The sequence below is a fragment of the Malus sylvestris genome, chromosome 17 (assembly GCF_916048215.2).
Source record: "Malus sylvestris chromosome 17, drMalSylv7.2, whole genome shotgun sequence".
Lineage (NCBI taxonomy): Eukaryota > Viridiplantae > Streptophyta > Magnoliopsida > Rosales > Rosaceae > Malus > Malus sylvestris.
In genome coordinates this window covers 13,832,132-13,858,044 of record NC_062276.1, presented here as the reverse complement: position 1 = coordinate 13,858,044, position 25,913 = coordinate 13,832,132, and the positions used below count along the sequence as shown (strand labels likewise).

The following is a 25,913-nucleotide window of genomic DNA, read 5'->3' as shown; positions in this document are numbered from 1 at the left end:
AAACTAATTGATTAATGTTTGATTTTGCACCATTTAAATGGTTGGAAATGTTTTTGATAAAAATGGTTTTTAACCCAGTCCTTAAAAAAAAATCCAAGTTAATTTTGGTTAGAACCTAAAATATTATTTCTAAAAACGTTTTGAGCCATTTGAGGACATTTCTCAAATGAGTTCAAATTATGGTTAAATTTTTGCACTGTTTGAAATTTTCTTTGATCAAATATAATCTCACAATATTTTTCTTTCGTTCAGAAGAAGTAATAAGGCAACATGACGTGTAGTGTAGAAGAAGTATATTTTGTTTGGTTTTAGAAGGGTTATAATTCCAAATTTATAAAAAGAAAGAGATTGGTTAAGCAAACAAAGCATATAACTCATCCGGTAAATATAGACGTCTTAGTATGAATTATTTTACAAAATACAAAATGCACGTATCAAATAGACTAATATTCACAAAAAATCTGATAAATATTTTGATAAAAAAATAAACTTATACTAGTGTCTTCTCGCTCTCGTAAATTGAGACATTTTAAACGTGAGTTGTTAGACTATTTTCAAAGGGAGTGTCAAATTTTAAATGCAAATTTTAATTTTGAAGGTTTATGTGACACTTTATTTTTTTTTTAAATTTTGTCCTCCACTCAATATGTCAAATTTAAACTATTATTTACTACATTACTACATTTCATAATTGTAATAAGTATTTTTAAAACAAAAAATAATAAATAATGATGAAAAACATTTGTTTATCACTAAAAATAGATTTGAAGTAATTGTCAAATTTAACAGCAACCACCTTTGTTGTCAGCCACATGCCACATAGGAGCTGATATTTTGGTTGGAAAACACCAATGCTGTATTTTTTTTGTTCTCATTACTGATGTGAACTTTTTGACTTCTCATTTAGAGATGCTCTTACAAAAACAAAATATACATATTTGAGATATACGAAAAGTCAAAAAATTTGATAAACAAGTATTTTAGTACAAGTAGATATGTAATTCTCCAATGTACACATTTATTTGAGATTAACAAGAATCGAGAAATAAGAATTCGAATACAAATACATATGTATTTGTGAAATAATTTGATAAGAAGAACGAGGCAGCATATTATTATTAGCATATTCTCACTCCCCATTATATCATCTCACTATTTTTCTTTTCTTCCTAATTTAATATTTATTTTCCTTTTAAAAAGTGAATAATTATTCAGAATACGTCCCTTCCACCCCCACTCGAGTCAAGTGAAAATAAAATATGCAGCCACAGGCCAAAAAGACAAAATTCCTCAAACACTGGAAATAAAATAAATTTTTTTGTCTTTCCATTATTTTATTTCACAATAATTACCATATAAAATTCCAAAATAAAAATAAAAATAAAATTGGTAAATCTTGTGTTGACTTGGCGGGTCACGAATTTTCTGAGAAAATAAAGAAACCCAAAAAAAAAAAAAAAATAAATCAGATTTTCTTTAAATAAATAAATAAAAGTGTATATTACTATATTATATAAGGAGATGAGGCATTATTATCAACTATTGTTAATATTTTTTTTTTGTGGATACAGAAGCGGAAGCTGTCCTTGCCTCTCTCTGTTTTCCTGAGGATCTGAGAGAGAAGCTTTTCTCTGTGTCTGCTCTTGCTTCATAAGCAAAACACGAAGTCAGACACTTTCACAGAGAGAGAGAGAGAGAGAGAGAGAGGAGAGAAAGAGAGTTTCTTTCTTCTTCCAGCCTCTTAGCTTTTTTGTTTGTAATTTTCTTTGCCCTTTTGCACTTTCAAAACTTTGTTGTACTCTGAATTTCAGAAACATTTATATACATATATATATATAATAATTGACTCTATGACTCTCATTGTGTAACATCTGTCTCTATATATGTATATGTTTGTATACGTGCTGTGTGTAAATTTTGAGGTTTTGGGCAGTGAGGGAGTTGGGTTTTGAAATTTTAAAGTTCTACACACAGGTTTTGAAAGCAAGAGGTTTTTTTGCCCGGGCTTTTTGAGGCTCGGGTTGATCCGAAATCATGAACTCCGAGACAGGGCAGCTCCCACCTAACCGGGTCGACCCGGAACAACCCAATTCTTGCTTTTTACAGAAGTTCAAGCTCTATGAAACTCGCTCGGTACTGTGTTTTTGTTACATATAATGTTTATGTTTGTTGGTTTTTAAGATTTGATCTGTTTTTAATTTGAAGGAATGCATGATATGAATTTTGCTATAGCTTGATTTGACTTGAAGGAGGATGCTTTAGGACTCATTCAATTAAATTTTGGCACAAAGATTTGAGATTTGAACAGCTTTCAAGTTTTGCTTTTGATTGCAACAACAACAACAAAGCCTTTTCCTACTAAGTGGGGTTGGCCGTATGAATCCTAGAACGCCATTGCTCTGATTGCAAAGATCCTAATTTTAGTCAACTTCATGATTTGGTTTGTAATATTAGTTGGTTTGTGTTCTTATACATTGACCTTTAGCGTTGCGAATTTCTTGATTCTAGTTTCTTGTACTGCATCAGGACTCGGGAGTCTTAGCAAATCTTGACCTGCTGTCAATCTAAATTTGTTTCATTATTGGATATTTGGGGCAATGAAACTTGAATGTTTTCCTTATGATATCTTTCCATTCCTGTTTGATTCGGAAAGTGGATGTTAATGGATTTGCTTGTTGAAAGCTGTCTGTTTTGTTGCTCTCATTTTAGGAACATATAAAAAGTAGTGTGTCAATTCGTTGCTTGGATTGTTTGTTTCACCTCTTTGTTGTGCCAATAGTTGAGCCTACCGATTATTAATGACGCTTTTGTATGCAACAGAATTTTTATTTGATAGGAAGGGACAAAAGCAGAACCTTTTGGAGGATTTTAAAGATTGACAGATTGGATCCATCGGAGTTAAACATTCTTGAAGATCCTGCAACATACTCGGATAATGAGTGCTATGACCTCCTGAAACGGATACATGAAGGAAACAAGCCGATGGGTGGACTTAAATTTATCACTGTTTGTTACGGAATCGTTGGTAAGACTTCTTTGCATGGTTTTATGCATTTGCACATCTTTTGTGTTCTTAATTTAAAATCTAAAGATATTTTCTTCTGATTTTAGGGTTCGTGAAATTTTTGGGACCTTATTACATGATACTTATTACAAAAAGAAGGAAAATTGGTGCAATTTGTGGCCATACGATCTATGCAATTTCCAAGAGCGAGATGATTCCAGTTCCAAACCCTGCCGTGCGGTCAAAATTGGCCAATTCTAAGAATGATGAGAACAGGTCTTTTGTCCATTTTGCATGTAAATGTAATATGTACTTGGTACTTGGTACTTCTAAAGCGATTTAAGAGAGTAGCATTCATAATTTAAATTCCCTTTTTGTGTATCTATAAGAATCGTGCCATGGTGTTACGTTATTTAGGTTTCAATTAACTTGGCTAGTATGGCTAGTATAGTAATAGAAAGTTCTTCACTGTGGAGGTAATCTCTGTACTCCATTGTTAATAGTTAATACACCCTTCAATGCGAAATTAATGATGCGGACCTTCTCGATTCAGACTTGGTTCTTGTTCTTCGGCTACCTTAGTTTGTCTTTGCTAAGATAAGGCAAATAATGAATCTTATAGACTATTGATTTGGCAAGTATGCAATCTTGTTTGTTAGATCCTTTGCTTTTAATACTGCTTTTTAGGGGCCTTTCCCACCTGCCCTTCCAGTTCATTTCCTGCAAATATGCAGGGGCAAACTTCATTGCCGTTATGATGTAAATATAGTGAGGCAAGGTATCATCAGGTTTTTCGCGGGGAAAGCACTTTCCTTTTCTTCTTTTTTCCCCTTTTTGGTTAATATCTTTACTTCAAATAGTTGTTTCATCAGTATTTTTTTTCGATTTGTTTAAATTATTAAGTTAATAATTTATGTACATTACTCCTCGTTTTCCTTTTCTTGTTGACATAGATACAAGAAGCTCCTATGCTCGGTGGACCTCACAAAGGACTTCTTTTTCAGCTATTCATACAATGTTATGTCTAGTCTACAAAAGAACTTATGTGATAATCAGACAGGACCTCCCCTTTATGAAACAATGTTTGTTTGGAATGAGTATTTGACGCGTGGAATCCGATATTGTCTGAAGAATACTCTATGGACAGTTGCCTTAGTGTATGGATTCTTTAAACAGGTCAGAACGCTACATCCTTTATTGGCACTACTTATGACTAGAAATTGAATGATCGCTTGCCAGAATTTCTTTTGCAATTTAGCTCTCTAAGCTTATAATTTCTTCCCTTTAAGTTGGGAGTATATGTTTTCTATTTCTTAAGATACACAAACAGTATTGTTTGTGGTTAGTTGCATGGGTATCCCATGACTAAGACCGTGTAGTGATGAACCCATGATCTCATCCTTTATAGTTTTTCTTAAGGAAATTTTATGCACATTTTTTGGCACTTCTTTGGTAATATTTTCAATGGCTTCATGCTTTGGTGTCCAGGTCGATCTTTCTGTATCTGGCAGGGATTTCAAGTTGACCCTCATTGCCAGACGTTCACGTCACTTTGCTGGCACCAGGTTTGGACACTGCTATTGCCTGTTTTCTGTAATAATTAATGGTTATACTATATTCTTTAGAAATATACATTTGCATGCCCGTCTCTGCAGATATCTAAAGCGAGGTGTAAATGAGAAAGGTAGAGTAGCTAATGATGTTGAGACAGAACAGCTTGTTATTGAAGATGCTCCTGAAGGATGCCCAGTGCGAATAAGTTCTGTTGTGCAGCACCGAGGCTCAATTCCCCTTTTCTGGTCTCAGGAAACCTCTCGACTAAATATCAAACCTGATATAATATGTATGACTCTGGGGAACCCACTTGTTTTATTTTCTGTGGTTATTATATGTCCCGCTGACATTCTATCTTTTGCCAGTATCAAGGAAGGATCATAATTACGAGGCCACAAGACTTCATTTTGAAAATCTTGTCCAGAGATATGGAGACCCAATAATTATTGTGAATCTGATTAAGGTAGCACTTGTTTATTTTATGGGCGTCAATGCTTCTTGTTTTTCTATCTTGAATATAAGTGCTAATCTAAACCTGATCGTCCTTTCAACTCTCTTCCAATCTTTGTTCCTTCTATAATTGATCGTTCTTTCTAGACAAATGAGAAGAAGCCTCGAGAAACTATTCTCCGTGCAGAGTTTTCACATGCTATCAGATTTATTAATAGGAGTTTACCAAAAGAGAGCCGCCTGAGGTTTCTCCATTGGGATCTGCACCATCATGCCAGAAGGTACTTAACTTTCCATTTTCCTATTATAGGTAGAACGAACGTCTGTACTTAAAAGTATGGTTGGGATAAATTGAACCTGTATAATTTTTCATTTACAGCAAAGCTACCAATGTATTGGGACACCTCGGAAAAGTGGCTACTTATGCGTTGGGATTGACTGGAATCTTCTACTGTCAAGTAACCCCCAATTTAAGGCCTGTGGGATTATCTGGCTTTGAGTAAGTTCTTCTTGTCAAGATATTGCTTTTCGGCTTGGTATTCCTTGTTATATGCTTCGTTGTTCAGTAGTTTTATCTATCATTGTATACACTAGTAGGTGTTTTAAAGTATGCATGTATAGAATTACTTGCACACTATTTAAAGTGCTGACAACTTAAGGTGATACAGGAAAAATGATGATGTCGATGACTGCTTGTCGCATAGCTGTTCAAGTAAAGATGAGGATGCTGATAGTCGAGAAACAGAGATTAGCAATGGCAGTGATGGGGATGATGCAAGCATGAATTGCAATGTCACACCCATGATGTTTCAGAAAGGAGTCCTGAGAACCAATTGCATAGACTGTTTAGATCGCACAAACGTTGCCCAATATTGTTTTGGGCTAGTTGCTCTTGGACATCAGCTTCATGCTTTAGGATTTATAGAATCTCCGGATATTGATCTGGATAACCCTCTGGCTGAGGACTTGATGAGAGTTTATGAGACAATGGGAGACGTACTTGCACTACAATATGGCGGCTCTGCAGCTCATAACAAGGTAACCCTTCTAAACATTACCCACAACAGAGAACTTAACGTGCATGATTTTAGATCTCAACTTCCACTGCGGGTATCTAATAAATAAAAATACGAAGAGCGTAATGGATTGAAATTGGGAAGATGGAAGTGGTAACTGTAACTAAATTACCTTGAAGTCATTTATTGTATCTTATATTTGTTTGCCGGTGGATCCTCCCCTCTGAGATTCTGGATTTCAATCTTGTTAAATAGTTGGAACTCTGGTCACCTATTTTAGTAGGTGCCAGGCTCAAGGCAAGACCGGGGGACTTGATCCAGGTTTTAAAGAGGCAGTGACTACCCGGATTTTCCCTTATACCTTGGCCATATAAATGGCCTTATTGAGTCGGTTGATTATTACCTGTTCACTGATTTTTTTCCTTGTTGACCTGAAACAGATATTCTCTGAGACTAGAGGCCAGTGGAAGGCAGCAACTCAGTCCCAGGAGTTCTTTAGAACTCTACAGCGGTTTTACAGTAATGCCTACGTGGATAGTGTGAAACAAGATGCTATTAATGTGTAAGTTCAATTGAGCCACTTTTATTAACAGGTTGATAGCTGTATTTGTTTTCTGCTCAAAGAAATCTTGAGGACCCTGCATATTGTACTTGATATACTTGGTCCGGTTCCGTTTGAGTAGTGTAAGCTAACTGGTGCACTATTTCATTATATAATTGTGCAGATTCCTAGGGTACTTTCAACCACAACCTGGTAAACCACAACTGTGGGAATTGAATTCGGATCAACACAACAATGTTGGGAGGTATGGTCCTAATTTTGCTGATGACAGTGTTATTGTATGAAATGTTATGTGTTCGTTCTTTGCAGTCGAAATAGGGAGAGCACCATTGTAAGAAGAAAATATATACGCGCACACATCAATGAAATACACATTTTATATGTGGGAGGTTCACTACTTATATCACCTAGCCCTTTTGTGATAAAACTCCACACCTAGTAATAGGTGGTTAGTTGGGGATAATATCGGTGATGGTGGTGGGCTATGTTGGGCCTAAAAGGTTTTTCACTTTTTAAGTTTGGGTATCTGATATCTCAGTGGGTGATGTTTAGGGTTAAAATAATCCTCAGCTTATGGCTATGAGAATTATGTGTAAACTAACATTAAGGTTTCTTATTAACAGAAAAAGAAAAATCGATAATGCAGTTTCTGTTTGTTTGATATTATCATGAGGAATAAATAGCCTATGGCTGGCTCTACTAATGACATTCAAGACGAATTTCTACATATGTAGGTCGTTTATCAAAAGGTCACTATCCGAGGGCCATATTCTCGGTGAAAGTGATTCCCCTATGACAAGTACAGAAGTTGTGCAAAGTCAACCTTTGTCTGAAATTGCACAAGGAAGTAACAGAGCGATTTCAGAGTCCGCACCAGTAATCTCAACTTGTGAAAGTGATATATCCGCTTGCAGGTATGCTTGTGTTGCAAACAGTTCTAGTTTTTCTAAGCCAATAAATTGAATGCTTGATCATCTTTATTGAGGTATGCCTACAGTAATTCCTTTTTCTGGTCTAATATTGCTTTTGTAGGTTTACTCCCTCAATGCCTCGCAAGCAGATTTTCTGTGGGTTGCAAGAAGACGAATGCCTCCAGAGTGATCATATCATTTATGATGAACATGACGATGATTGCAACTTGTCAAATATTCTGGATGTGGACTGGTTGTCCTCATCAGGAAATTCTTGTGAAGAAATATGTGGAAGGTACTTGTTCCTAGCCTCTCAAAATTAGCATGCAGATTAGACTTGCCAATATGTCATGTGAACTTCAAGATTTGAGAACTGACAATTGATTGGCAATAGGTCTATGACCAGCCTTTCATCGGAGAATCTTGTGAACGGACCAAGGGTTGAAACAAGAACATCTGCAAGTGAATCTGGATCCATGAGAAAGGTAAACTATTATTATCTTTTTGCTGGCTTTAGCATGAAATAGAGTACCATTTGCATTTATTTAGAAAAGATTTACCAGATTTCCTGATGAAAAGATGGAAGAGTAGTTGGTTATACCATTCTGCTGCACTTGTGTAAGTAGACCTCCGTCATAGCATCCTTAGTTTCAGTGACCAATTGGCAATGGCTAGTTTGCTTAATAAAGTTAGAGGAAAAGAGTATGACACTTTATCCATTGACGTTACGTATTCTTCAAATTTTAGTATTAGTTGGTTTCTGTTTCCGCAGAACCGGTATCTCCATCAGATGTTTTATAGACTTCCATATCCTGTTAAACAGTTTTAAATCTTGTCATCTTTGTACCCCTGTGTTACTCAATTGTTAATGTCTTTTATTTTTCCTGATTTATTAGGGAAAGGAGCAATGTGAAGCGGAGGTCACTCGTGATAATATGACAACTCCGTATTCAGCGGGCTTCATGAACTGGGTAGCTAATGGGGAGTTGCTGTTTCTTTGAAGCTAGCTATAAGGTTTTGCGTCATAGCTTTAACTCAACCCGTCCGAAGGATTTGGGTTCATGTACAGAAAATAAATGGTAAGAATATCATCAACCAAAAGAGCATAGTACTGGGACTTGCTGAGAAATATATTCTTCAAGGTGGAAACTAATTCTTGGGTAGACTTTACAGTTTACCTTGTCATATGGTCCATTGTCATGGTAGGGGAAGTAAAGATAAGTAGCAATAAGGCGCTCGTATAGTTCTCCAACTCCGCCGCGTCTTCTAGGTTCTAATATCTCTAAAATTTATATACCTGTGAATATTATTTAGATAAACAACAGATTTCCTGCTCTCGATTCAATATGCAGGTTGGGATTTTGTTCCGTTTCATTTTCTTTTTCATGTTTATTTGTCGAGCAAACTTTGTATTACCTGCTTGTGCACGTCCGCGCTGATGTTCACATCATTTAGGGATGGTTTGGGAGTGAAGTGCTTAAAAAAAAAGCACCCATGAAAAAAAGCTGTGAGGGTTTTAGGTGTTTGGTAAACTGAAAAAAAATGGTTTATTTTGGAAGCTGCTGTGAGAATAAGCTGAAATCAAAGGAAAAAGTTGAAGCTGCTATTTGTAGCTTTGGAAAACTGGCTTTTTTTCAAAGCACACAGAGCTACAGTGCTCCTTTAATGAAAAGACCCACTATCAGATTGCTTTTTTTTCCAAAAGCACTTTTACAAAGAAATTTACCAAACACTCTGCTGATTTATTTCAGCCGCTTATTCTCACAGCACAGCCACTTATTCTCACAGCAGTTTTTTTTCAAAGCACAGTAATACCAAACCAGCCTTTAGTGCCAGGGAAGTGATTTCCGCAACACCCATTTTCTCGCTAGCAATTTCTTTAATTCCGTTTGATTTATTCATTCTAAAGGCGAGGAAAAAGGAAGGTGCTCAGAAGGAGAAATGGGCGTTTGAAAACCATTTTCCAAAATTTTGTCTCCTTGAAAAGCATAGTCATCATTTACAATTTCTGGTAGGGTTTAGTTTTGGATTCACCCAAGAAGTTGATTAAGCGCCCAATTTTATCACAGGGTGGAAAATAAATGGATTTATGCAACTCAACATGTAAAATCATTAAACCTTAAAATTCATTGACAATATGGAGTACCTCAATTACTTATAAACACATACAAGGAAGACTTGTAATAGTGAGTACTCTAACCTTAGGAGCCCAACCATCCTTCGTTTGTGGTTGACGTTTTAGCTTGTCCATCGAAGCTGAATGTTTCAGGGAAGACTTGTAATAGAAAGCATATGATATAAATAAGGATAACATTGTCAAGATACCACGAAAACTCAATTCTACAAGTTTTTAACAGTTTTAAAACCAATCCATTTTTCAAAATGGAATCACAGTCCCTTTTCCGAAACCCAAAAATATAAGAAAATCTCGCCGATTACAAAAGATTCAACACATTGTGATGACCAAAATTTCCTTAATCCCAGGTGGCGGCGGGAGCACCACCTTCAATAATGGGAGGAGTAGCCAGAGCCTGTGGTGGTGGAGCAACCGCATCCCATCCATCTGCTGCTATTGGTGCTGCAAAACATATACGGGATGAGTCAGAATAGGTAGACAGGCGAACAACGAAGTTCAAAGGAATTCCAGGTTTCAAGCATAAATATTTCTAACATCCAGCAGAATCCACGAGGAAATGAGCTAACCACAGAAAATGGACCATTTGCATATATAGCATGGCAACAATAGCAGTTGGAAAAAAAAATAAGCAGCAGAAACAAAGGTACATAATATAAACAACACATGTGCGACAATTCAAGCACAAAGGTTGAGAGATGAAACCTGCTTCTGCAGTCCAGCCAGGAGCTGCTGCAATGGGTGGTGCAGGTGCATCCGTTACCCACTGAGGATCAGATATTGGGGCAGACCAATCACCACCAACAGGTGCAGAAAAATCGTTTCCGTACTCAATTGCTGCACCTTCTTCTTCCTTGTCCTTGGCCTCCTCAGGCTCTCTATAGAAGAACAGATCAACCTGCAGAGAGAAATTTGTACGAAGATGAGAAGTTTAGATACAATTCTAAAATTAAAGCCATCTAGTCAATTACAAATAATGTACAAAGATTGTTCACCGGTGGTATTCTATGCTTACCATAACATCCCACTTGTGACCTGGTAGAAGCGAACCACGCATTTGCAAGACCATCCTTGCTAGGAGCCAGAAAAGACATCCAATGCTGTGCTTGCCCTTGTTATTGGCTGGGATGCCAATATCAACATAACGCATCGGAGAATCGGTGTCGCAGAAAGCAATGGTGGGTATGTTTCCAAGAGCAGCTTCCTTAATAGGCTGCGTGTACAGAAATAATATTAGAACACATTGTGAAAATCAAGCAGAGAAGGATTGAGGAAATAAAGGGCTGGTTTAGTATTGCTGTGCTTTGAAAAAAAAACTGCTTCTGCTGTGCTGTGAGAATAAGCAGCTGTAAAATAAAGAAGCAGAGTGTTTGGTAAACTTTTTTGTAAAAGTGTTTTTGAAAAAAAAAAGCAGTATTATAGTGTTTGATAAACTTTTATGTAAAACAGATGTGAAAAAATGCTGGTTTTTGCAGCTTTGTGTTTTTGGTTTTTTTTTTCACCCAAAACTGTGAAAAAAAGCTGAAGCTAAATGTTTACCAAACATAAAAAAGCTTCCGGCTTTTTTGGATAGCCACTTTTTTTAGAATCACCTCAGTACCAAACCAGGGCAAAGAACCATGTAGTATCACAGACAGGATCACAGATAAATTACGATTCAAATTTCATAGCTAATATTATCATTTTTACTGTTGCAACTGTCTACAAATTAACATATACAAAAAAAGCAAAAGCCACTAGAAATGAAAGAAGATCATAACCTGGCTGTCAGTTCGTGGGTCAGTCAGAATGAGAAGACGGGGCTCATTGAATGATGTCTGGAGCTGATTGGTAAAAGTACCAGGAGTGTGCCTGCCAGCAATTGCATTCGCACCAGTGTGCTGAGCAAATTTCAGCACAGCCCTCTGACCGTATGGCCTTGCGGATTGTACGATGATATCCTTCGGGTTTTCAATTGCAACAATCACTCTGGCTGCCAGCTGCAGCTTGTCCCATGTTTTCCCAAGATTTATGATATAGATTCCTGAAAATGGCCAAATCAGTGATTGAGAACCAAATCAGTAATAGAGGGCCTGTTCCTCTAACAAGCCAACAGTTAATATTTGACGGAGAATAGCGCATATGCACTTCGCAACTAACTCATCGCCACACAACACAAATTAAACAGTTGCAGGCTCATCCAGATCTACAACAAACCGGTGCAATACAAAATAATAAGATACCCTTTACATCAAGGGATCGATATAACACAAACATTTCATTTTCTAAAATCAACTAACACATGAAGCTGCTTAAATAGGGAAACGTGAATTTTAATTCAAAGGAAAATAACAACAACAAAATATACCAACAAGAACAAATAACACTAAAGCTATAGTAGTATACACCAGATCTAGCAAAAACATATATATATATACACACACATAAACCTAGTATACCAAACAATGCTGTCGATCATTTCAGCTAAAATTAGAAGGAACCCACCATTTAAAACACCATAAAACCAAGAAAAACTTAATAAAAAATCTGAAATTTCATATTATATTACCAAAAAATTAAGCATAAAAAATAAGTAAATCTGAGGAAGATTAAGGAGGAAATATGATGCATACCATCGTTGCGTCTCTTGAAAACGTATCTTTCCATCTGAAAGTCGCAGTTTTTGGTGCCCAGATGGACCTCGGCGGCCAACATCATCTGAATGTCAGCCTCCTTCTGAGAGAGCTGACGCGGTGCTGCGGCGGTGGTAGCCATCGTCTAGACTTCGACAGAGAGAGAGGGAGATGAGCTTCGGAAAACCCTAAATTGCCTCCGGCGGGTTTTGTGTGCGGGAGTGAGACAAGGCTGCAAGAGTGGGAAGCGGCGAGTTTGTTCGCTATATCTACTGGAGGATGAGTGTGAAAAACCCTAGGAGGACGATTAAGATTTCTTCTGTAATATTTCAGCCGTTGGATTATACCAAAGGCTACGATTTGTAAAAGTCAATGATCCACCGGTTTAGAGTTTTTCACTTCGTTTTGTTTTTATTTTTATTTTTGTTTAATTTTTTAATACTTATTTTTAGCCATGACTCTAAAATTCGATTTTAATCTTATTTTGTTCTATATAACTTAAAAATCGTTACTTTATTCTTTACTAAAGAAATCACCATTTTTCTCTTTGATATTTATTTTTTGTTACATACCCGAGAACCCGACAAGCGCCTAATACGAACGCGAAAGACATTTATTTTTTTTTAATTTTTTTATGAATACATTGATATTTTTATACTAAAAAGAGGGGAAGTTTGACTAAACTACATAATGGGCAGCCTAATTTGGTATCGAATTTTTCATCAACGAGATTTGAAATTCAAACCTCTTATTTTCAAATGAAGAAAAATACCATCAAACTGTAATATTAAAAAAAAAAAAAAAAAAAAAAAAAAAACCACAGAACACGAATGCACACGAGCTGTACGCCTCTAGTTACCATCAAATTCAATCCTAGGCTCCACAATGGCCTAGCCCATCAGATTGTGGTCCACTTTTAAATTTACCCGGATCCAAATCCAAAACCCATTTTCTTAAACCCTACAAATATTCCCAACCCTTCGTCTGTTTTTCTGGTAAAGCTTAATTCCATAGCCAACAATGGCGGATTCAAAATCAAAGAAATCCGCAAGCAACCCAGAAGACATAGAGCACCTCCGGTCCGACGTAGCCTCCTTCGCTTCCTCTCTCGGCCTCGCCTCCTCTCTCCCTTCCTCCGGCTTCAATGATGTCGATTTTCGCAATCCCGGTCCCAAAAAACCCCACAAGAAGTCCAAACCAGCTCCAATCCAGAACCCCACCAAAACCCAGAAGCCAAACAAGCCAAATTTCAAGCCCAATGAAAACCAGAAGCCGAAACTCACACTTTCTTCACTGGAAGAAAACAGCAACAAGGACAAAGCGAGGAACTTTGAGAAGTTCAAGAACCTCCCGAAGCTGCCATTGATGTCGGCAAACAACTTGGGAGTGTGGTATGAGGAAGCTGAGGAGTTGGAGGGTAAAGTGCTTGCGAGTGGGAAGAAAGTGGAGGTGAAGAATGCGGAGGAGTGGAATATTGTGGTGGCAAAGAAGAGAGAGCTTGGAGAAAGGTTAATGGCGCAGTACGTAGCGGACTACGAGTCTTCAAAGGGGAAGAGTGGGGATATCAAGCTGTTGCTTACTACGCAGAGGTCAGGGACTGCTTCTGATAAGATATCGGCGTTTTCGGTGTTGGTTGGGGATAATCCCATTGCCAATATGAGGTCCCTTGATGCACTTATAGGTAATATTTCATTTTGTAGTTAGTCATTTGGTATTTGAAAAAAAAAAAAAGAGGATGAAGGTTATTTGCTGCTTAAATGTTTTGAATTGTGTTTTTGTTCATATATGCGGGAAAACAATGTTGAATCTTTGAATTGTAGATTGTTCCTTTCGTGACTGTTTGTTTCAGCAAGAAAAGAATTGCTAATAATGAATTCTTCTGGTTATTTTACCTAGATTACATTTGATCTGAGGCTAATTTACTAGAATCAATTTAGAGTATCTTAATTTGATTCATATTAAATTGTCAATCTGACAAATTGCTTCGGTTGTGTTGGAAGCCGCGTCTGGATTCAATCTTTCTATTTGAACCTTGATTAGCCTTTTTTTGTTGAATCTTTCTTTTATTGGAACTGGTTGTTTGTTGTAGGAATGGTGACCTCAAAAGTGGGAAAGCGATATGCATTTGCAGGGTTTGAAGCATTGAGAGAGTTGTTTCTTACAAGGTTCTCTCTCTCTCTCTATATATATATATATGAACAACAGCACTCCACTTGCAAAGAAAATGAACCTCTCATCAAACCCCCAAAAAAAAATTTGTACTACTAAACAAGCCCATCCAAAACCACTATCAGTTCATGACCTTGCTACAAAATTTGAGAAGTAGTTCAGTGCCTCATTATAGAAATGATCATGTTTTCATGCTATACTGAATTTATCATCATTTTTTGGGTTTTCTAGTTTGGCGTGTTTCATGATGAATGGTCTGACTCTCCTACAGAAAATAATGCTCATGTATGGTTTAACAAACTGGAAAGAGTAAAAAATATTAAACATGATAACTGATATGATGTAAATTCTAGTAAGAAGCTATTTCCCTCGTGATTTGTAATCATCAACGGCATTTATTTGTCCACTTAAGTTTGTTTTAGAACTTTGACTTCATATTTCTGAGTTTATGCTTCTTACTTTGCTCTGATCTGCATATATGCTTCTCTTTGCCAGTTTGTTACCTGATCGTAAGCTTAAGAACCTCTTACAACGGCCATTAAATCATGTTCCTGAGACAAAAGATGGTTATTCTCTTCTGCTTCTATGGTATTGGGAGGAGTGCTTGAAACAAAGGTATTTGTTTTTGTTCTTTGTTCCTTTTGCCCCACAATCTTATCAAATGAATTGTTTTACTTCTAATAGCATACATGGCCAAAAAACTAATGGATTAAACTCGGTGGCTGAAGATTGTTCACTCATTCAAGGAAAAGTACTTCTAGTTTTAACATGTATAATGTCTCTCTCTCAGGTATGAACGCTATGTTTTTGCTCTTGAGGAAGCATCAAAAGATATGTTACCTGAACTAAAAAACAAGGCATTGAAGGTTGGAGTTTTCTCCGTTTTTCTCCTTTTGTTAATTTTCTTCCTGTGTAAAACCCCCTTTTATGTTTGTTTGTTTCCAGTTATTCCTGAAGTTACGATGTTTCAATATTTATTTTCTCCAGTCAATTTTTTATTTTTATTTTTTTGAATACAATTCATGCCCATATTTAAAACAATAATCAAATTGAAATTTGAGCAGCATGTTTGTTAAAATATGCGTATATATTATCATTTCTTATTGTTTCAGATATTGGTTTACTATATATAAGGTTAAGGCTCGAGTAATAATTAATATGTAGGTTGATTGTTGTAAAAATTTACACATAAAACCTTGATCTTTTCTATTCTCTGTTCTCTTCCAATGTTGTTTGATATAAAAACAAGGGATAAGTGTGATGTATCATTTACTTATATGATTTTATGATGTTTAACTTTTGCATAAGCAAAACAAGATTGAAGTTACCACAAAATGAAAATATGAAATTTAATCGTTGCTTAAGGAAAACAAAGTGCAAATGGAGGCCCAAATGAGTTTGGGGTGAGGATCAGAGACCAGAAAGTACCAAAGAGCGACCGCTTTCGCTACCTAGGATCTATCTTGCAAAAGAACGGAGAATTAGATGGAGACCTATACAAGCTGGATGGATGAAGTGGAAAAGTGCATCCGGCGTGTTGTGTGACCGTCGTATGCCATTGAAGCTCAAGGGAAAATTTTATAGGATGGCAATAAAGGTCGGCAATGCTGTATGGCACAGAATGTTGGGCGGTGAAGCATCAACACGTACATAAAATGGGTGTAGCGGAGATGAGGATGCTTCGTTGGATGTGTGGGCACACGAGAAAGGATAAGATTAGGAATGAGGATATCCGAGGTAAAGTAGGAGTAGCCGAAATTGAAGGAAAGATGAGAGAAAATCGGTTACGGTGGTTTGGACATGTGCAACGAAGGCCTACTGACACTCCGGTTAGAAGATGCGACTACGGGACAGAGGTCTAGGGCCGAAGGGGTAGAGGAAGACCTAGGAAGACTTTGGAAAAGACTCTAAGAGAAGACTTAGAGTACTTGGATCTAACGGAGGACATGACACTGAACCTTGCGTTCTAGGATTCATATAGCCGACCCCACTTAGTGGGAAAAGACTTTGTTGTTGTTGTTGTTGCTTAAGAAAAACAAGATTAAAGTTACCACAAAAGGAAAAGATGAAACTTAATCAATATCTTTTGTTAAGTTTATTTGTTTAATTGTAATGCATGTGAAGTTGTTCGTAGCATCTATATTATGCTGATGTGAGAATTTGATTCTACTTTCCTATCCAAATAACTGCTTTCAGACTATATATGTGCTGCTAAAGAATAAATCGGAGCAGGAGCGCAGATTACTGTCTGCACTAGTTAACAAAGTAAGTAGAGGATTTTGGCTTCACCCACCTTCATATACCTATTTTTTCCCTTACAACTATCAACTTGCTTCATTGTCTGCTTTCTTTCTTTTGGTTTGTTATAGCTGGGAGATCCTAAAAATAAGGGCGCTTCTGATGCTGATTTTCACTTATCAAACCTTTTGTCTGATCATCCAAACATGAAGGTACAACTGTTTAGTGCTAAATCTAATTTGTGGGTCTGAGTACTCATCTTGGTGCCTTTGCATCCCATCTTTATACTAAGACCTCCTTTGAACAGGCAGTGGTGATTGATGAGGTGGACTCTTTTCTCTTTCGCCCACGTTTGACTCCACAAGCAAAATATCATGCAGTATGTCCTATCATAAAGATAACACTACTATTAGTTTAATCGCTACCATAATCTGGACCAAGCTTGTAGCACTACTACTCGTTTCAGCTTCCACAGTACATTTTTGTTTGATTGTTTGCCCATAAAATGTTATTGAAATATTGAGTTATATGCATAGGCTTAAGCTGTCTTACCAAAGTAATTAGGCAGTGAGAACATCCGACAATAACATCATGAAGCGAAGGAGAATTTTTTCTTTTCCTTTTCTAGACAAGATCATGAGACACTGGTATTCTTCCTCTTTAACATGTTTACATATGAGCACGCATGTCTTTGTCAGAGACCCTATGGCCAAAGTGCATCAGTATTTAATGTTTCTGTCCATTCCCATTTTGTCTGAAGCGTGTGTACATGTAGACAATCTATTAATCTGAATTTTAATATAGAAAATTAGCAATTTTCTTCTTGTTCTTGATTACATCCAATTTGCTAATTTGTGTATTAAAATTATTAGTACTTAAGAGCCATGGATTTGAACTCAAAATGTCACTATACTGCCTGCATTCACTTTGAATTGGTGCAACTTACGAACCTTGTTGAACAAAACTTTTACATATGCAGGTTAACTTTTTGAGCCAAATGCGTCTAACTCATAAAGGAGATGGACCAAAGGTGGCAAAACGTTTAATCGATGTTTACTTTTCACTTTTCAAGGTAATGATGAACCGTATTATCTTTTGATTATATTTCTCATTCATCACACTTATGATTTCTGTCCCTATTACACATCCTTTATATCATTGCATTATGATCATTTTGTTGGAATACATTATGATTATGGCCGAGTTATGTAAATAGAAAATGAATGTTCGCAAAGTAAAATTTCAGGTACTTATTAATGAAGCTAATGCTGGTGAAAAGATGGATAAAAAAGGGAAAGCATGGTCTAAAAAACCACTCAGTTCTAATGAGGATAAGACTTCATCGGATTCTCATGTTGAATTGGATTCACGCCTTCTATCAGCTCTACTGGTGGTTAGTACAAATACTTCTTGGGTCTACCGTATATATGGGATGCATCCTTTGCTTTCATAACAATGTACCTGTCATCTCAGATGTTCCTCTTGGTGCCCTTACAAGCTTTAGTTACTCGTACTGGAAAAGAAAAAAAAGAAAAAAGAGAGCAAAAAGCTAGGCATAAATTATGGGCTTAGAAAAACATTTTCCTATGAACTTACTAACTACTTCTGCGTCCCTTTCACAGGGAGTCAATAGAGCATTTCCCTTTGTCTCAAGCAATGAGGCCGATGACATTGTTGAGGTCCAAACACCAATGCTTTTCCAGCTGGTAAGCTCAGAGCTTTGCTATTCATTACTTGGTAGATGAGATGTATCTGCGCTTGGAATTTAATCCGGACACTTGTGCAGGTTCATTCTAAGAATTTTAACGTAGGAGTTCAAGCATTAATGCTTCTCGATAAGATCTCGTCTAAGAATCAAATCATCAGTGATAGATTTTACAGGGCCTTGTACTCAAAACTACTACTTCCAGCTGCCATGAATACTTCTAAGGCAAGTGGAGCTGGATTTGTAATTTTGTATATACTCTTTATTTTACTGTTTTTGGTTTGTGCTTTTTCTTACGAGTTGTCCGTCACACTTGATTATGGTCTTTGAGAAACTTTTTTTGGGTTCAACAAGGTTCACTTGACTCCATTATCAGCTTCAGCAGAAGTTGGGTAGTTTTATAGTATGCAACAATTTTGATTCCTTTCATCCAGTTATATTCTCACTGTCTTTATATGGCTTGCTTTTTAGGCTGAAATGTTTATTGGACTTATTCTGAGGGCAATGAAAAATGATGTGAACTTGAAGCGTGCGGCTGCGTTCGCAAAGCGTGTATTGCAGGTATGCACTTATTATGTTCTTATGTTTGTGTCACATACAAGTACAGTCCTGTATCACTCTACACGTTTTTCTTTTCTCTGGGTTACCTACCTTGCTAATAAAACCCACAAAATGGAATTTGCATCTGTTGGGCTACATTTTTTTTTGAGAAGACATCTGTTGGGCTACATTAATTGGGGATTCTTGAAGTTTTTAATGTTAATGTATGCTTCTTGGAGGAAACTATGCGTTGAGCAATTGAGGTTGGTGACTCATGTGCGGCACTTCTGTGGATTTATAACTAATAACTGATTTGAACAGGTTGCGCTTCAGCAGCCACCTCAATATGCATGTGGATGTCTCTTCCTTCTCTCTGAAGTTCTTAAAGCAAGACCTCTGTTATGGTAAGCAGTTGCTGTTTTGGAGATCTGTGCCATAGATTTACTCAACATGGTCAAATAAACAGTTTTCTATTACGCCATCCCCACACAGGAACATGGTGCTTCAGAATGAGTCAGTTGATGATGAACTTGAGCATTTTGAAGATGTTCGAGAAGAAACTGATGATAAACCCACCCCTGTGCCAGAGAAACAAGAACTTGATGTTGAGCTTATGCACAGCAATGATGCTGTCAATTCTGACCATGATTCTTTAGAAGATGATGAGGAGTCCGCTGCCTCTTATTCTGATGATGAAGGTTCTGATGAAGCAGAGGAGTTTCTTGTGACAAAAGGTCAAAATGATCCCAAACCAGCCCTTGCTGGTGGGCAACAACCACAAGCATCATCTGAGAGCCCTCGCTTGCCTGGAGGCTATGATCCACGACACAGAGAGCCCTCTTATTGGTTAGTTATCTTTTCCAAGCTTCTGTACACATCAATGCTAGAATCAATATTCTTCTGGCAGTTAGCGCAATATATCATACTTTGTTAGTCAAGAAGAATGGTGACAGAAAAAGTACAGGTCAAACAAAATTTTCTTTTATAACAACTCACTGCAGGATTTCTTATACTTTGCACCCTTTTTTTTTTACTTTGAATTTTCTGTTAACTTTCTAATTCTCATTTCTTTATGAGTGAACAGTAATGCGGATCGTGTGAGCTGGTGGGAGCTGACAGTACTTTCTTCACATGTGCACCCTTCAGTTTCTACCATGGCAAAGACTCTACTCTCTGGGGCGAACATTGTCTACAATGGAAACCCGCTGAATGACCTATCACTTACTGCTTTTCTGGACAAGTTTATGGAGAAGAAACCAAAGCAAAGCGCATGGCATGGCGGTTCACAAATTGAACCTGCTAAAAAGGTCAGCTTGTTTTTATTTGCTTCTCTTGTTTTCTTCTCTCATTCTGCCGAATGATTGATGGGGGACCATAGTTATGGGCAGTGCTGAAATATTAGGCCCCTTCATCTGCAATGCTAACTGAGCTTTTTTTGTTCCAGCTTGACATGGCCAACCAATTAATCGGACCCGAGATTCTCTCATTGGCCGAGGAAGATGTAGCCCCGGAAGATCTTGTCTTCCACAAGTTCTATATGAACAAAATGAATTCTTCAAAGAAACCAAAGAAGAAAAAGAAGAAATCAACTGAAGATGAAGGCGCTGCAGATTTGTTTGACGTGGATGGGGGTGGCGGTGATGATAGTGATAACGAAGAGATTGACAATATGCTGGATTCTGCTGGTGTTTCTATCGAAGCAGACGGTGACTATGATTATGATGATCTGGACCAAGTTGCCAATGAAGATGATGAAGACTTGGTTGCTAATGTCAGTGATACTGAGCTGGACCTTCCCTCGGACAGTGGGGAGGGAGAAGACTTTGATGCCATTGCGGACGATGGCCTGAGTGATGATGATGATGATGCTATTGATATAGGAGATGCAGACGATGGTGACATTGACATAGGTGATGCAGACGATGATGATGACATTGACATAGGAGATGCAGATGACAGCTTTGAAGAGGATGAGGACGAGAAGAATGTTAAAAGCAAAAGTAAACGGAAGCGAGGGAAGTCTGGAGCGTCGCCGTTTGCAAGTCTTGAAGAATTTGAGCATCTGTTGAATGATAATGTTCCTGCTGAAAAGGAATCTAGAAAGAAGAAGCCAAAGTCACGAAAGAAGAGAAAGTCATTCGATTAGGACCTACCTTGCCTTCTTCGTCGGAGTCCCCTTCAAAAAACATCAGAACATTTTGTTTTGAGCCTCCTAAATATATTGTACCGTTGACATTTTTTGCCGGAAAAACGTCTGAAATTTTGTTTCGAACTCAGCTGATTGTACCAATAACCATTTTTACCCGTTGGCTTTTAATGAAAACCTCTACAGCATTGTTTTGTTATTACTTAGGAACCGTGATAACCATTTCATTTTCAGTCTTTCACCGTTTTGTAACTCGCCAAAAATTGAAAGTCAAATTTTAAATAAACTAAAAACAATAATGGTCAACAAACAAACAGCCCATTGGTATTCAAAATTAAAGTGAGATGAAAATGTTCGGATTTCCTTGCTTACACCAATTTGAGTTAAAATAATCAATCATTTAGTATTACAATTTAATATTATTTTTCATTTGTAATTAAGAAGTTTTAAATTTGATTTTAATCAAAAATGAATTTAAACTACATCATTATATTTGGCTCATATTGAAACTGATCCCACTAATTAAAGTTAAGATAGTCACAGTCCAATGATAATCTTCTTCACTTATAATTATAGAGTTTTAAATTTGATTTTCGTCAAAAACGAGCTTAAACCACATCATTATAATACTCATTGTGAAACTTATCCCACTCCACATTATTATGATACTCATTGTGAAACTTATGCCAATTCAAGATAATTTTTAGTGAGGTGGTTTTATTGCTTATTCTTCTCTTTGTTCTTAAGCTTTATTTGTGTACAATCTTTCCAAAACCCGTATAAAACAAGATGCTTATATCATTTAAAACAGAAATAGACGCTTGTTGAATAATCTCCAAAACAACACGAGGAACGTAAAACCCTAACAACTCCAAGTTCAGCCAGTCTTTCCAACATACAGCACTAACAGAGTAGCATCCATATTGTAGCCCTAACAGAGAAAACCCTAAACGCTAGAACTAGAACCTACACGTGAAATCCAGCTCGTGTTTCTCTATTTATGTTGCCCTATCCGCTTCAGGAGATGGAGACTTTAACAGTCTTGGGCTTGGGAGGGGGAGGAAGCTTCTCAACCACCACAGTCAGAACCCCGTTCTCACATTTCGCATTAATGGCTCCTACATTGGCATTGTCGGGCAACCGGAACTTCCTCAGTAGCTTCTGGGCCGCTCTCCTCTCCAGCCTGATATACTTGCACCCCTCCTCCTCACCGTCTTCGCGCTTTCTCTTCCCATTGCTCCGGATCACCAGAGTGTTCTCGTCTTCAACCGTCACCTGGATTGCATAACCAAATCTGTTTACCCTCACAATGCATCAGCCTTAAAAAAAAAAAAAAAAAGTGCAGGACATGTATTATTTACCTAAAGGCCGATTGAGCATACATCTCCTAGCTACTCCTAGCTACCTTTTTTTCCCATGATTCAAGAAATATTATAATTAATCTAATCGAAACTTGAGGAGGAAGATCCGAAGACAGGTACATACGAGAGGACACTGCTCTAGCCAACCTAGTTAAACCAAAACGCATAACCTAATTTCTTGATCACGATAAAAAAGAAAGAAGCAATTGTACCAAAATCAAGCATTTATACCTGAATGTCAGATTTGGATAGGCCAGGCACATCCAAGAAAAATATGTACTCCTTGGGAGTGTCCAAAATGTCAACCGGAATGCTGGACACACCTTTGTTATCGTTACCGGTCTCGTGAGCCCGAGACGGAAACATGAGCTTCTCAATGGCCTCTGGGAAGTTCAGCAGCTGGTTCACCACTTCGAACGCACTCAAATCCGCTGCTCGGCTCATTTTTCACCAAAGATTGAGAATTCGCAAGCACAAAAATCTGATAATATTAAGAGAAAGTTTAATAAACCATTAGCAAAGCAATCAAGAGGAGAGATTTGATGGAGAAATATGGGTAAAGTCGAAAGATTTGGTGACCCATTTGAGCTAAACGCCTGTTTGCTAAAAAAATTCAGCAATAAGGGAATTTAAGCTGTTTGTTTCTCGGGAAAGTTAAAGAGAAAACGAAAGAAAACACCGAGTTTCCGAGAAATTGAGAATAGAAGTTGACATAATCAAGTGAAGAAACTAAAAGAAAAGTGACATGGAAAAGATTCTTACATGAAGAAAGTTGTTTGATTAGCGCGGGAAAGCGTTTGGTAGGACGAGAGATTTGCAGCGACTGATTGCTTGGTTAGTGAGAAAATTGTGGGATATAAAAAAGCAGAGAGTGGAAATTTCGGGAGAATGGAGCTACCGTCTAGAACAATCGCGGGGTTATCAGCAAATAGAACCTCGGTTATTGAAGGATCCTGACCTTACACGTTTCCCATTCACCGAATTGTGGAACCCTCCCACGGTGTGATTGGTTTTACGTGGCTGGACAAGAAGCCACTACGTGTGCATGTGCTTACCAATAGACATGACAATATCTTACCCGACTCATTAACACGATACGTAAAAATAACAAGTTTTGGGTTAACACGATAATTAATCGGATCGTTATCGGGTCACACAATAATGGGTTCTTAATAGGTTTACACAAAGATGACAGTCGGATAACTCGTTTCGACACGTTAAGAAAAAAATTATTTTAATGGTTTCAATTTTGTAAACTACTAAAAATTATCGAGTAATTTTAAATGCCAAATACAGTAAAAAAAATTATAATACTTAATTTAAAAGTGCGAAAAATGTGAAAAAATATGCAAATGTTCGTGATCGCATCCTCTATCTTTGAGTATGACTACATCATCGTTTGAACTTTTAAAACCAAAACAAACTCTCATGAATAGTTTTTTCAAGGGAGTCAAAATAAATAAAATTCATAATTATTAACGTACAAGTTTGACAAATGTGAAAGCATATACAAACATGCAAAGGTTCCTCAACCTTGAAACGCAACTCCTGCATATCCTTGAACATTTGGTATTTTGTAGTAATGTATTAATGTTTTTTTATTAGGCTCTTGTTTTGAAGTATGTAATACTTTAAGGGAATTGTTATTAGCACTCTAAAAATCTCATTTGGTATTCCAAACTTTCTATAATTAAAAAGAAAAATATACTTGTGAGGAGTGTAGAATGAGATTTTTGGAGTGCTAATAACAATTCCCTACTTTAAAGACGAATATTTATTTTTATGTTGTGAATAATATTTATGCGACAATATGATATGTATATATTAATTTAATATTATGTTTTCCATTTTTTTTGGTCAAATTATGTTTTTCATTTTCATTATTTATTAATTTAAAAAATATTTTTTAATGGGTAGCGGGTTGGGTCATATTACCTGATAATATTAACGGGTCGATTTTGGATTGGGTCATATTACTCGTTTACCTTAACATATGTTATACAACACGACCCGTTAATATATCGGGTATGTCACGAAAACGACACGAACATAAAAAACACGACACAAATGCCAGGTCTACTTACCATCATGGAAATAGACGCTCATTCTTTTTAACTTTCTATACACTTCTTAATTTTTAGCCGTCCAAAATTTGAACATGATCAAGGGACAAAAATTAACATGGAGTGTGTGTGAAGTAAAAAGATGTGTGTGGATAGTAAAGATGACAATTCAACATGTTCAACCCGATAACCGTGGATTATTGGCCTAATGGGCAAATTTGGAGATGAAAATTCGGGTATTTTTCAAATTTGGAGAAAAATCGTGTGTATTCTTTTGTTACGGGTTCAGATATGTATATAGCGGTCCCTATTAGTATTCGTCCTCAAATCCCTCCTGAATATAATATTATATAATATATATGTATATTTACAAGTATTGAAATTATTTGATAATTTATTTTGTGTTTCTCCCATAATGGTTGTTGTATTCGCTTTTGTCATCCCTTCCCTTTTTTCTTGGGACTAATTTACCTTATTTGGTATCGTATTTGGTTTATTGTGAACGCTTCTAGAGAATATTGTTATGTTTTTTTTAATGATTTGAATGTGAATGTTTAGTATTTACTAAATTGTAATATGTTAGTTGAACAAATAATTTTATTGCATTGATGAAGATGAATATACATTTAACTGATGGGGAAACCGTTACCCAGTGGTACTGTTATCGATAATTCCCGATGATTAATTTCCGTTATGTATATGATTAAATTTTGTGCTTATGGAAATGGATATGACATTTCTGTCCTCAAGCCGAACCGTTGCCATAGCATGTGGTAGCACCCACCCTTCATGAATAAGCCGAATGGACCGGATTTTGGAAATTTTTTTACGTAGCATTAAATAATATGAAAATAAATTACTAAGATTGAAAATAAAAGATTTAAACAATTATACAAATCAAATCTAATGAATAAAACACTTGAAGCATTAAATTTGGCCTAAATAGAATTATAGAATATAAATTGATAATTACAATAACAATTCGATCTACTATTTTCTTAAATCAAATGAAACCAAAAGGGCACAAACGTATTACTAAGTGGAGAGGAAGTATGCACAAGGGAACTACGGTAAAGAGACATCCCGAGGGAAATTATGCAACAACCTTTTAATGATCTTGTAATTGTTAGTACAAAAGTATTATTTAATATGAGTCATCTCTAACAAACGTCAATCAATATTGAAAAGGCTTTTCATCTGTTTCTTCTTTGTTGCTTCCTAGGGTTTACTGCTATTTTCTACTTAATGAAAAATAAAGATGTTTACGACTAATTAAGTTGTGTACTACCTTTTATCAAGATGGTAACTGGTCGTCGGACCTTGTAAATATGGCCTGAGTTCTCTTTGTAAAGGGTTTAGTTTTCTTCACTTCATAAGAAAAACTAGAGAGTTATATAATATTTTATAATTAGTAATATTATGTACACGTCATATATAGATTGAGATGG

At 36.6% G+C, this 25,913-nt stretch overlaps 4 protein-coding genes across 6 annotated transcripts; 2 read left to right on the top strand and 2 right to left on the bottom strand.

The window, feature by feature from the left end:
- The first annotated feature begins 1,545 nt into the window (after positions 1-1,545).
- On the top strand, positions 1,546-8,871 carry LOC126612187 (phosphoinositide phosphatase SAC2-like). Of its 2 annotated transcripts, XM_050280534.1 has the most exons (17): positions 1,546-1,756; positions 1,975-2,133; positions 2,821-3,025; positions 3,112-3,280; positions 3,958-4,180; positions 4,493-4,569; positions 4,660-4,847; positions 4,924-5,021; positions 5,156-5,289; positions 5,388-5,507; positions 5,677-6,046; positions 6,465-6,586; positions 6,750-6,830; positions 7,321-7,500; positions 7,619-7,792; positions 7,892-7,982; positions 8,394-8,871. In XM_050280534.1, the coding sequence occupies exons 2-17, from the start codon at positions 2,035-2,037 to the stop codon at positions 8,496-8,498; spliced, it is 2,436 nt and encodes an 811-aa protein (XP_050136491.1). In that variant the 5' UTR covers positions 1,546-1,756; positions 1,975-2,034; the 3' UTR covers positions 8,499-8,871. The 2 variants fall into 2 exon arrangements, with proteins under 2 accessions (XP_050136491.1, XP_050136490.1); XM_050280533.1 differs by having other exon boundaries at positions 1,546-2,133.
- Positions 8,872-9,773: 902 nt separating this feature from the next.
- On the bottom strand, positions 9,774-12,574 carry LOC126612189 (40S ribosomal protein SA-like). The gene is made up of 5 exons (XM_050280536.1): positions 12,244-12,574; positions 11,392-11,654; positions 10,647-10,844; positions 10,337-10,529; positions 9,774-10,075 (listed from the first exon to the last, which is right to left on the bottom strand). The coding sequence occupies exons 1-5, from the start codon at positions 12,383-12,385 to the stop codon at positions 9,972-9,974; spliced, it is 900 nt and encodes a 299-aa protein (XP_050136493.1). The 5' UTR covers positions 12,386-12,574; the 3' UTR covers positions 9,774-9,971.
- Positions 12,575-13,196: 622 nt separating this feature from the next.
- On the top strand, positions 13,197-21,240 carry LOC126612186 (protein SLOW WALKER 2-like). The gene is made up of 16 exons (XM_050280532.1): positions 13,197-13,924; positions 14,333-14,408; positions 14,908-15,027; positions 15,203-15,278; positions 16,609-16,677; positions 16,782-16,862; positions 16,958-17,029; positions 17,630-17,722; positions 17,897-18,043; positions 18,273-18,356; positions 18,437-18,580; positions 18,827-18,916; positions 19,217-19,299; positions 19,388-19,741; positions 19,980-20,202; positions 20,340-21,240. Exons 1-16 carry the CDS (start codon positions 13,264-13,266, stop codon positions 21,039-21,041), a joined length of 3,075 nt encoding a protein of 1,024 aa, XP_050136489.1. The 5' UTR covers positions 13,197-13,263; the 3' UTR covers positions 21,042-21,240.
- A 581-nt stretch (positions 21,241-21,821) lies between these two features.
- On the bottom strand, positions 21,822-23,324 carry LOC126612194 (17.4 kDa class III heat shock protein-like). 2 transcript variants are annotated; one of them, XM_050280544.1, is made up of 3 exons: positions 23,165-23,324; positions 22,634-22,883; positions 21,822-22,316 (listed from the first exon to the last, which is right to left on the bottom strand). In XM_050280544.1, the coding sequence occupies exons 2-3, from the start codon at positions 22,844-22,846 to the stop codon at positions 22,059-22,061; spliced, it is 471 nt and encodes a 156-aa protein (XP_050136501.1). In that variant the 5' UTR covers positions 22,847-22,883; positions 23,165-23,324; the 3' UTR covers positions 21,822-22,058. The 2 variants fall into 2 exon arrangements, with proteins under 2 accessions (XP_050136501.1, XP_050136502.1); XM_050280545.1 differs by having other exon boundaries at positions 22,634-22,891; positions 23,167-23,311.
- Between the last annotated feature and the right edge of the window lie 2,589 nt (positions 23,325-25,913).

Coding starts and splice junctions, on each gene's coding strand:
- LOC126612187 (XM_050280534.1), top strand. CDS start 2,035: ATGAACTCCGAGACAGGGCAGCTCCCACCTAACCGGGTCGACCCGGAA. Junction 5,508..5,676: donor GTGGGATTATCTGGCTTTGA/GTAAGTTCTTCT, acceptor AAGGTGATACAG/GAAAAATGATGATGTCGATG. Junction 7,983..8,393: donor AATCTGGATCCATGAGAAAG/GTAAACTATTAT, acceptor CTGATTTATTAG/GGAAAGGAGCAATGTGAAGC.
- LOC126612189 (XM_050280536.1), bottom strand. CDS start 12,385: ATGGCTACCACCGCCGCAGCACCGCGTCAGCTCTCTCAGAAGGAGGCT. Junction 11,655..12,243: donor TTTCAAGAGACGCAACGATG/GTATGCATCATA, acceptor GGCCATTTTCAG/GAATCTATATCATAAATCTT. Junction 10,530..10,646: donor GTCACAAGTGGGATGTTATG/GTAAGCATAGAA, acceptor TTCTCTCTGCAG/GTTGATCTGTTCTTCTATAG.
- LOC126612186 (XM_050280532.1), top strand. CDS start 13,264: ATGGCGGATTCAAAATCAAAGAAATCCGCAAGCAACCCAGAAGACATA. Junction 18,357..18,436: donor CACCAATGCTTTTCCAGCTG/GTAAGCTCAGAG, acceptor ACACTTGTGCAG/GTTCATTCTAAGAATTTTAA. Junction 19,300..19,387: donor AAAGCAAGACCTCTGTTATG/GTAAGCAGTTGC, acceptor ATCCCCACACAG/GAACATGGTGCTTCAGAATG.
- LOC126612194 (XM_050280544.1), bottom strand. CDS start 22,846: ATGAGCCGAGCAGCGGATTTGAGTGCGTTCGAAGTGGTGAACCAGCTG. Junction 22,317..22,633: donor TATCCAAATCTGACATTCAG/GTATAAATGCTT, acceptor TATGCAATCCAG/GTGACGGTTGAAGACGAGAA.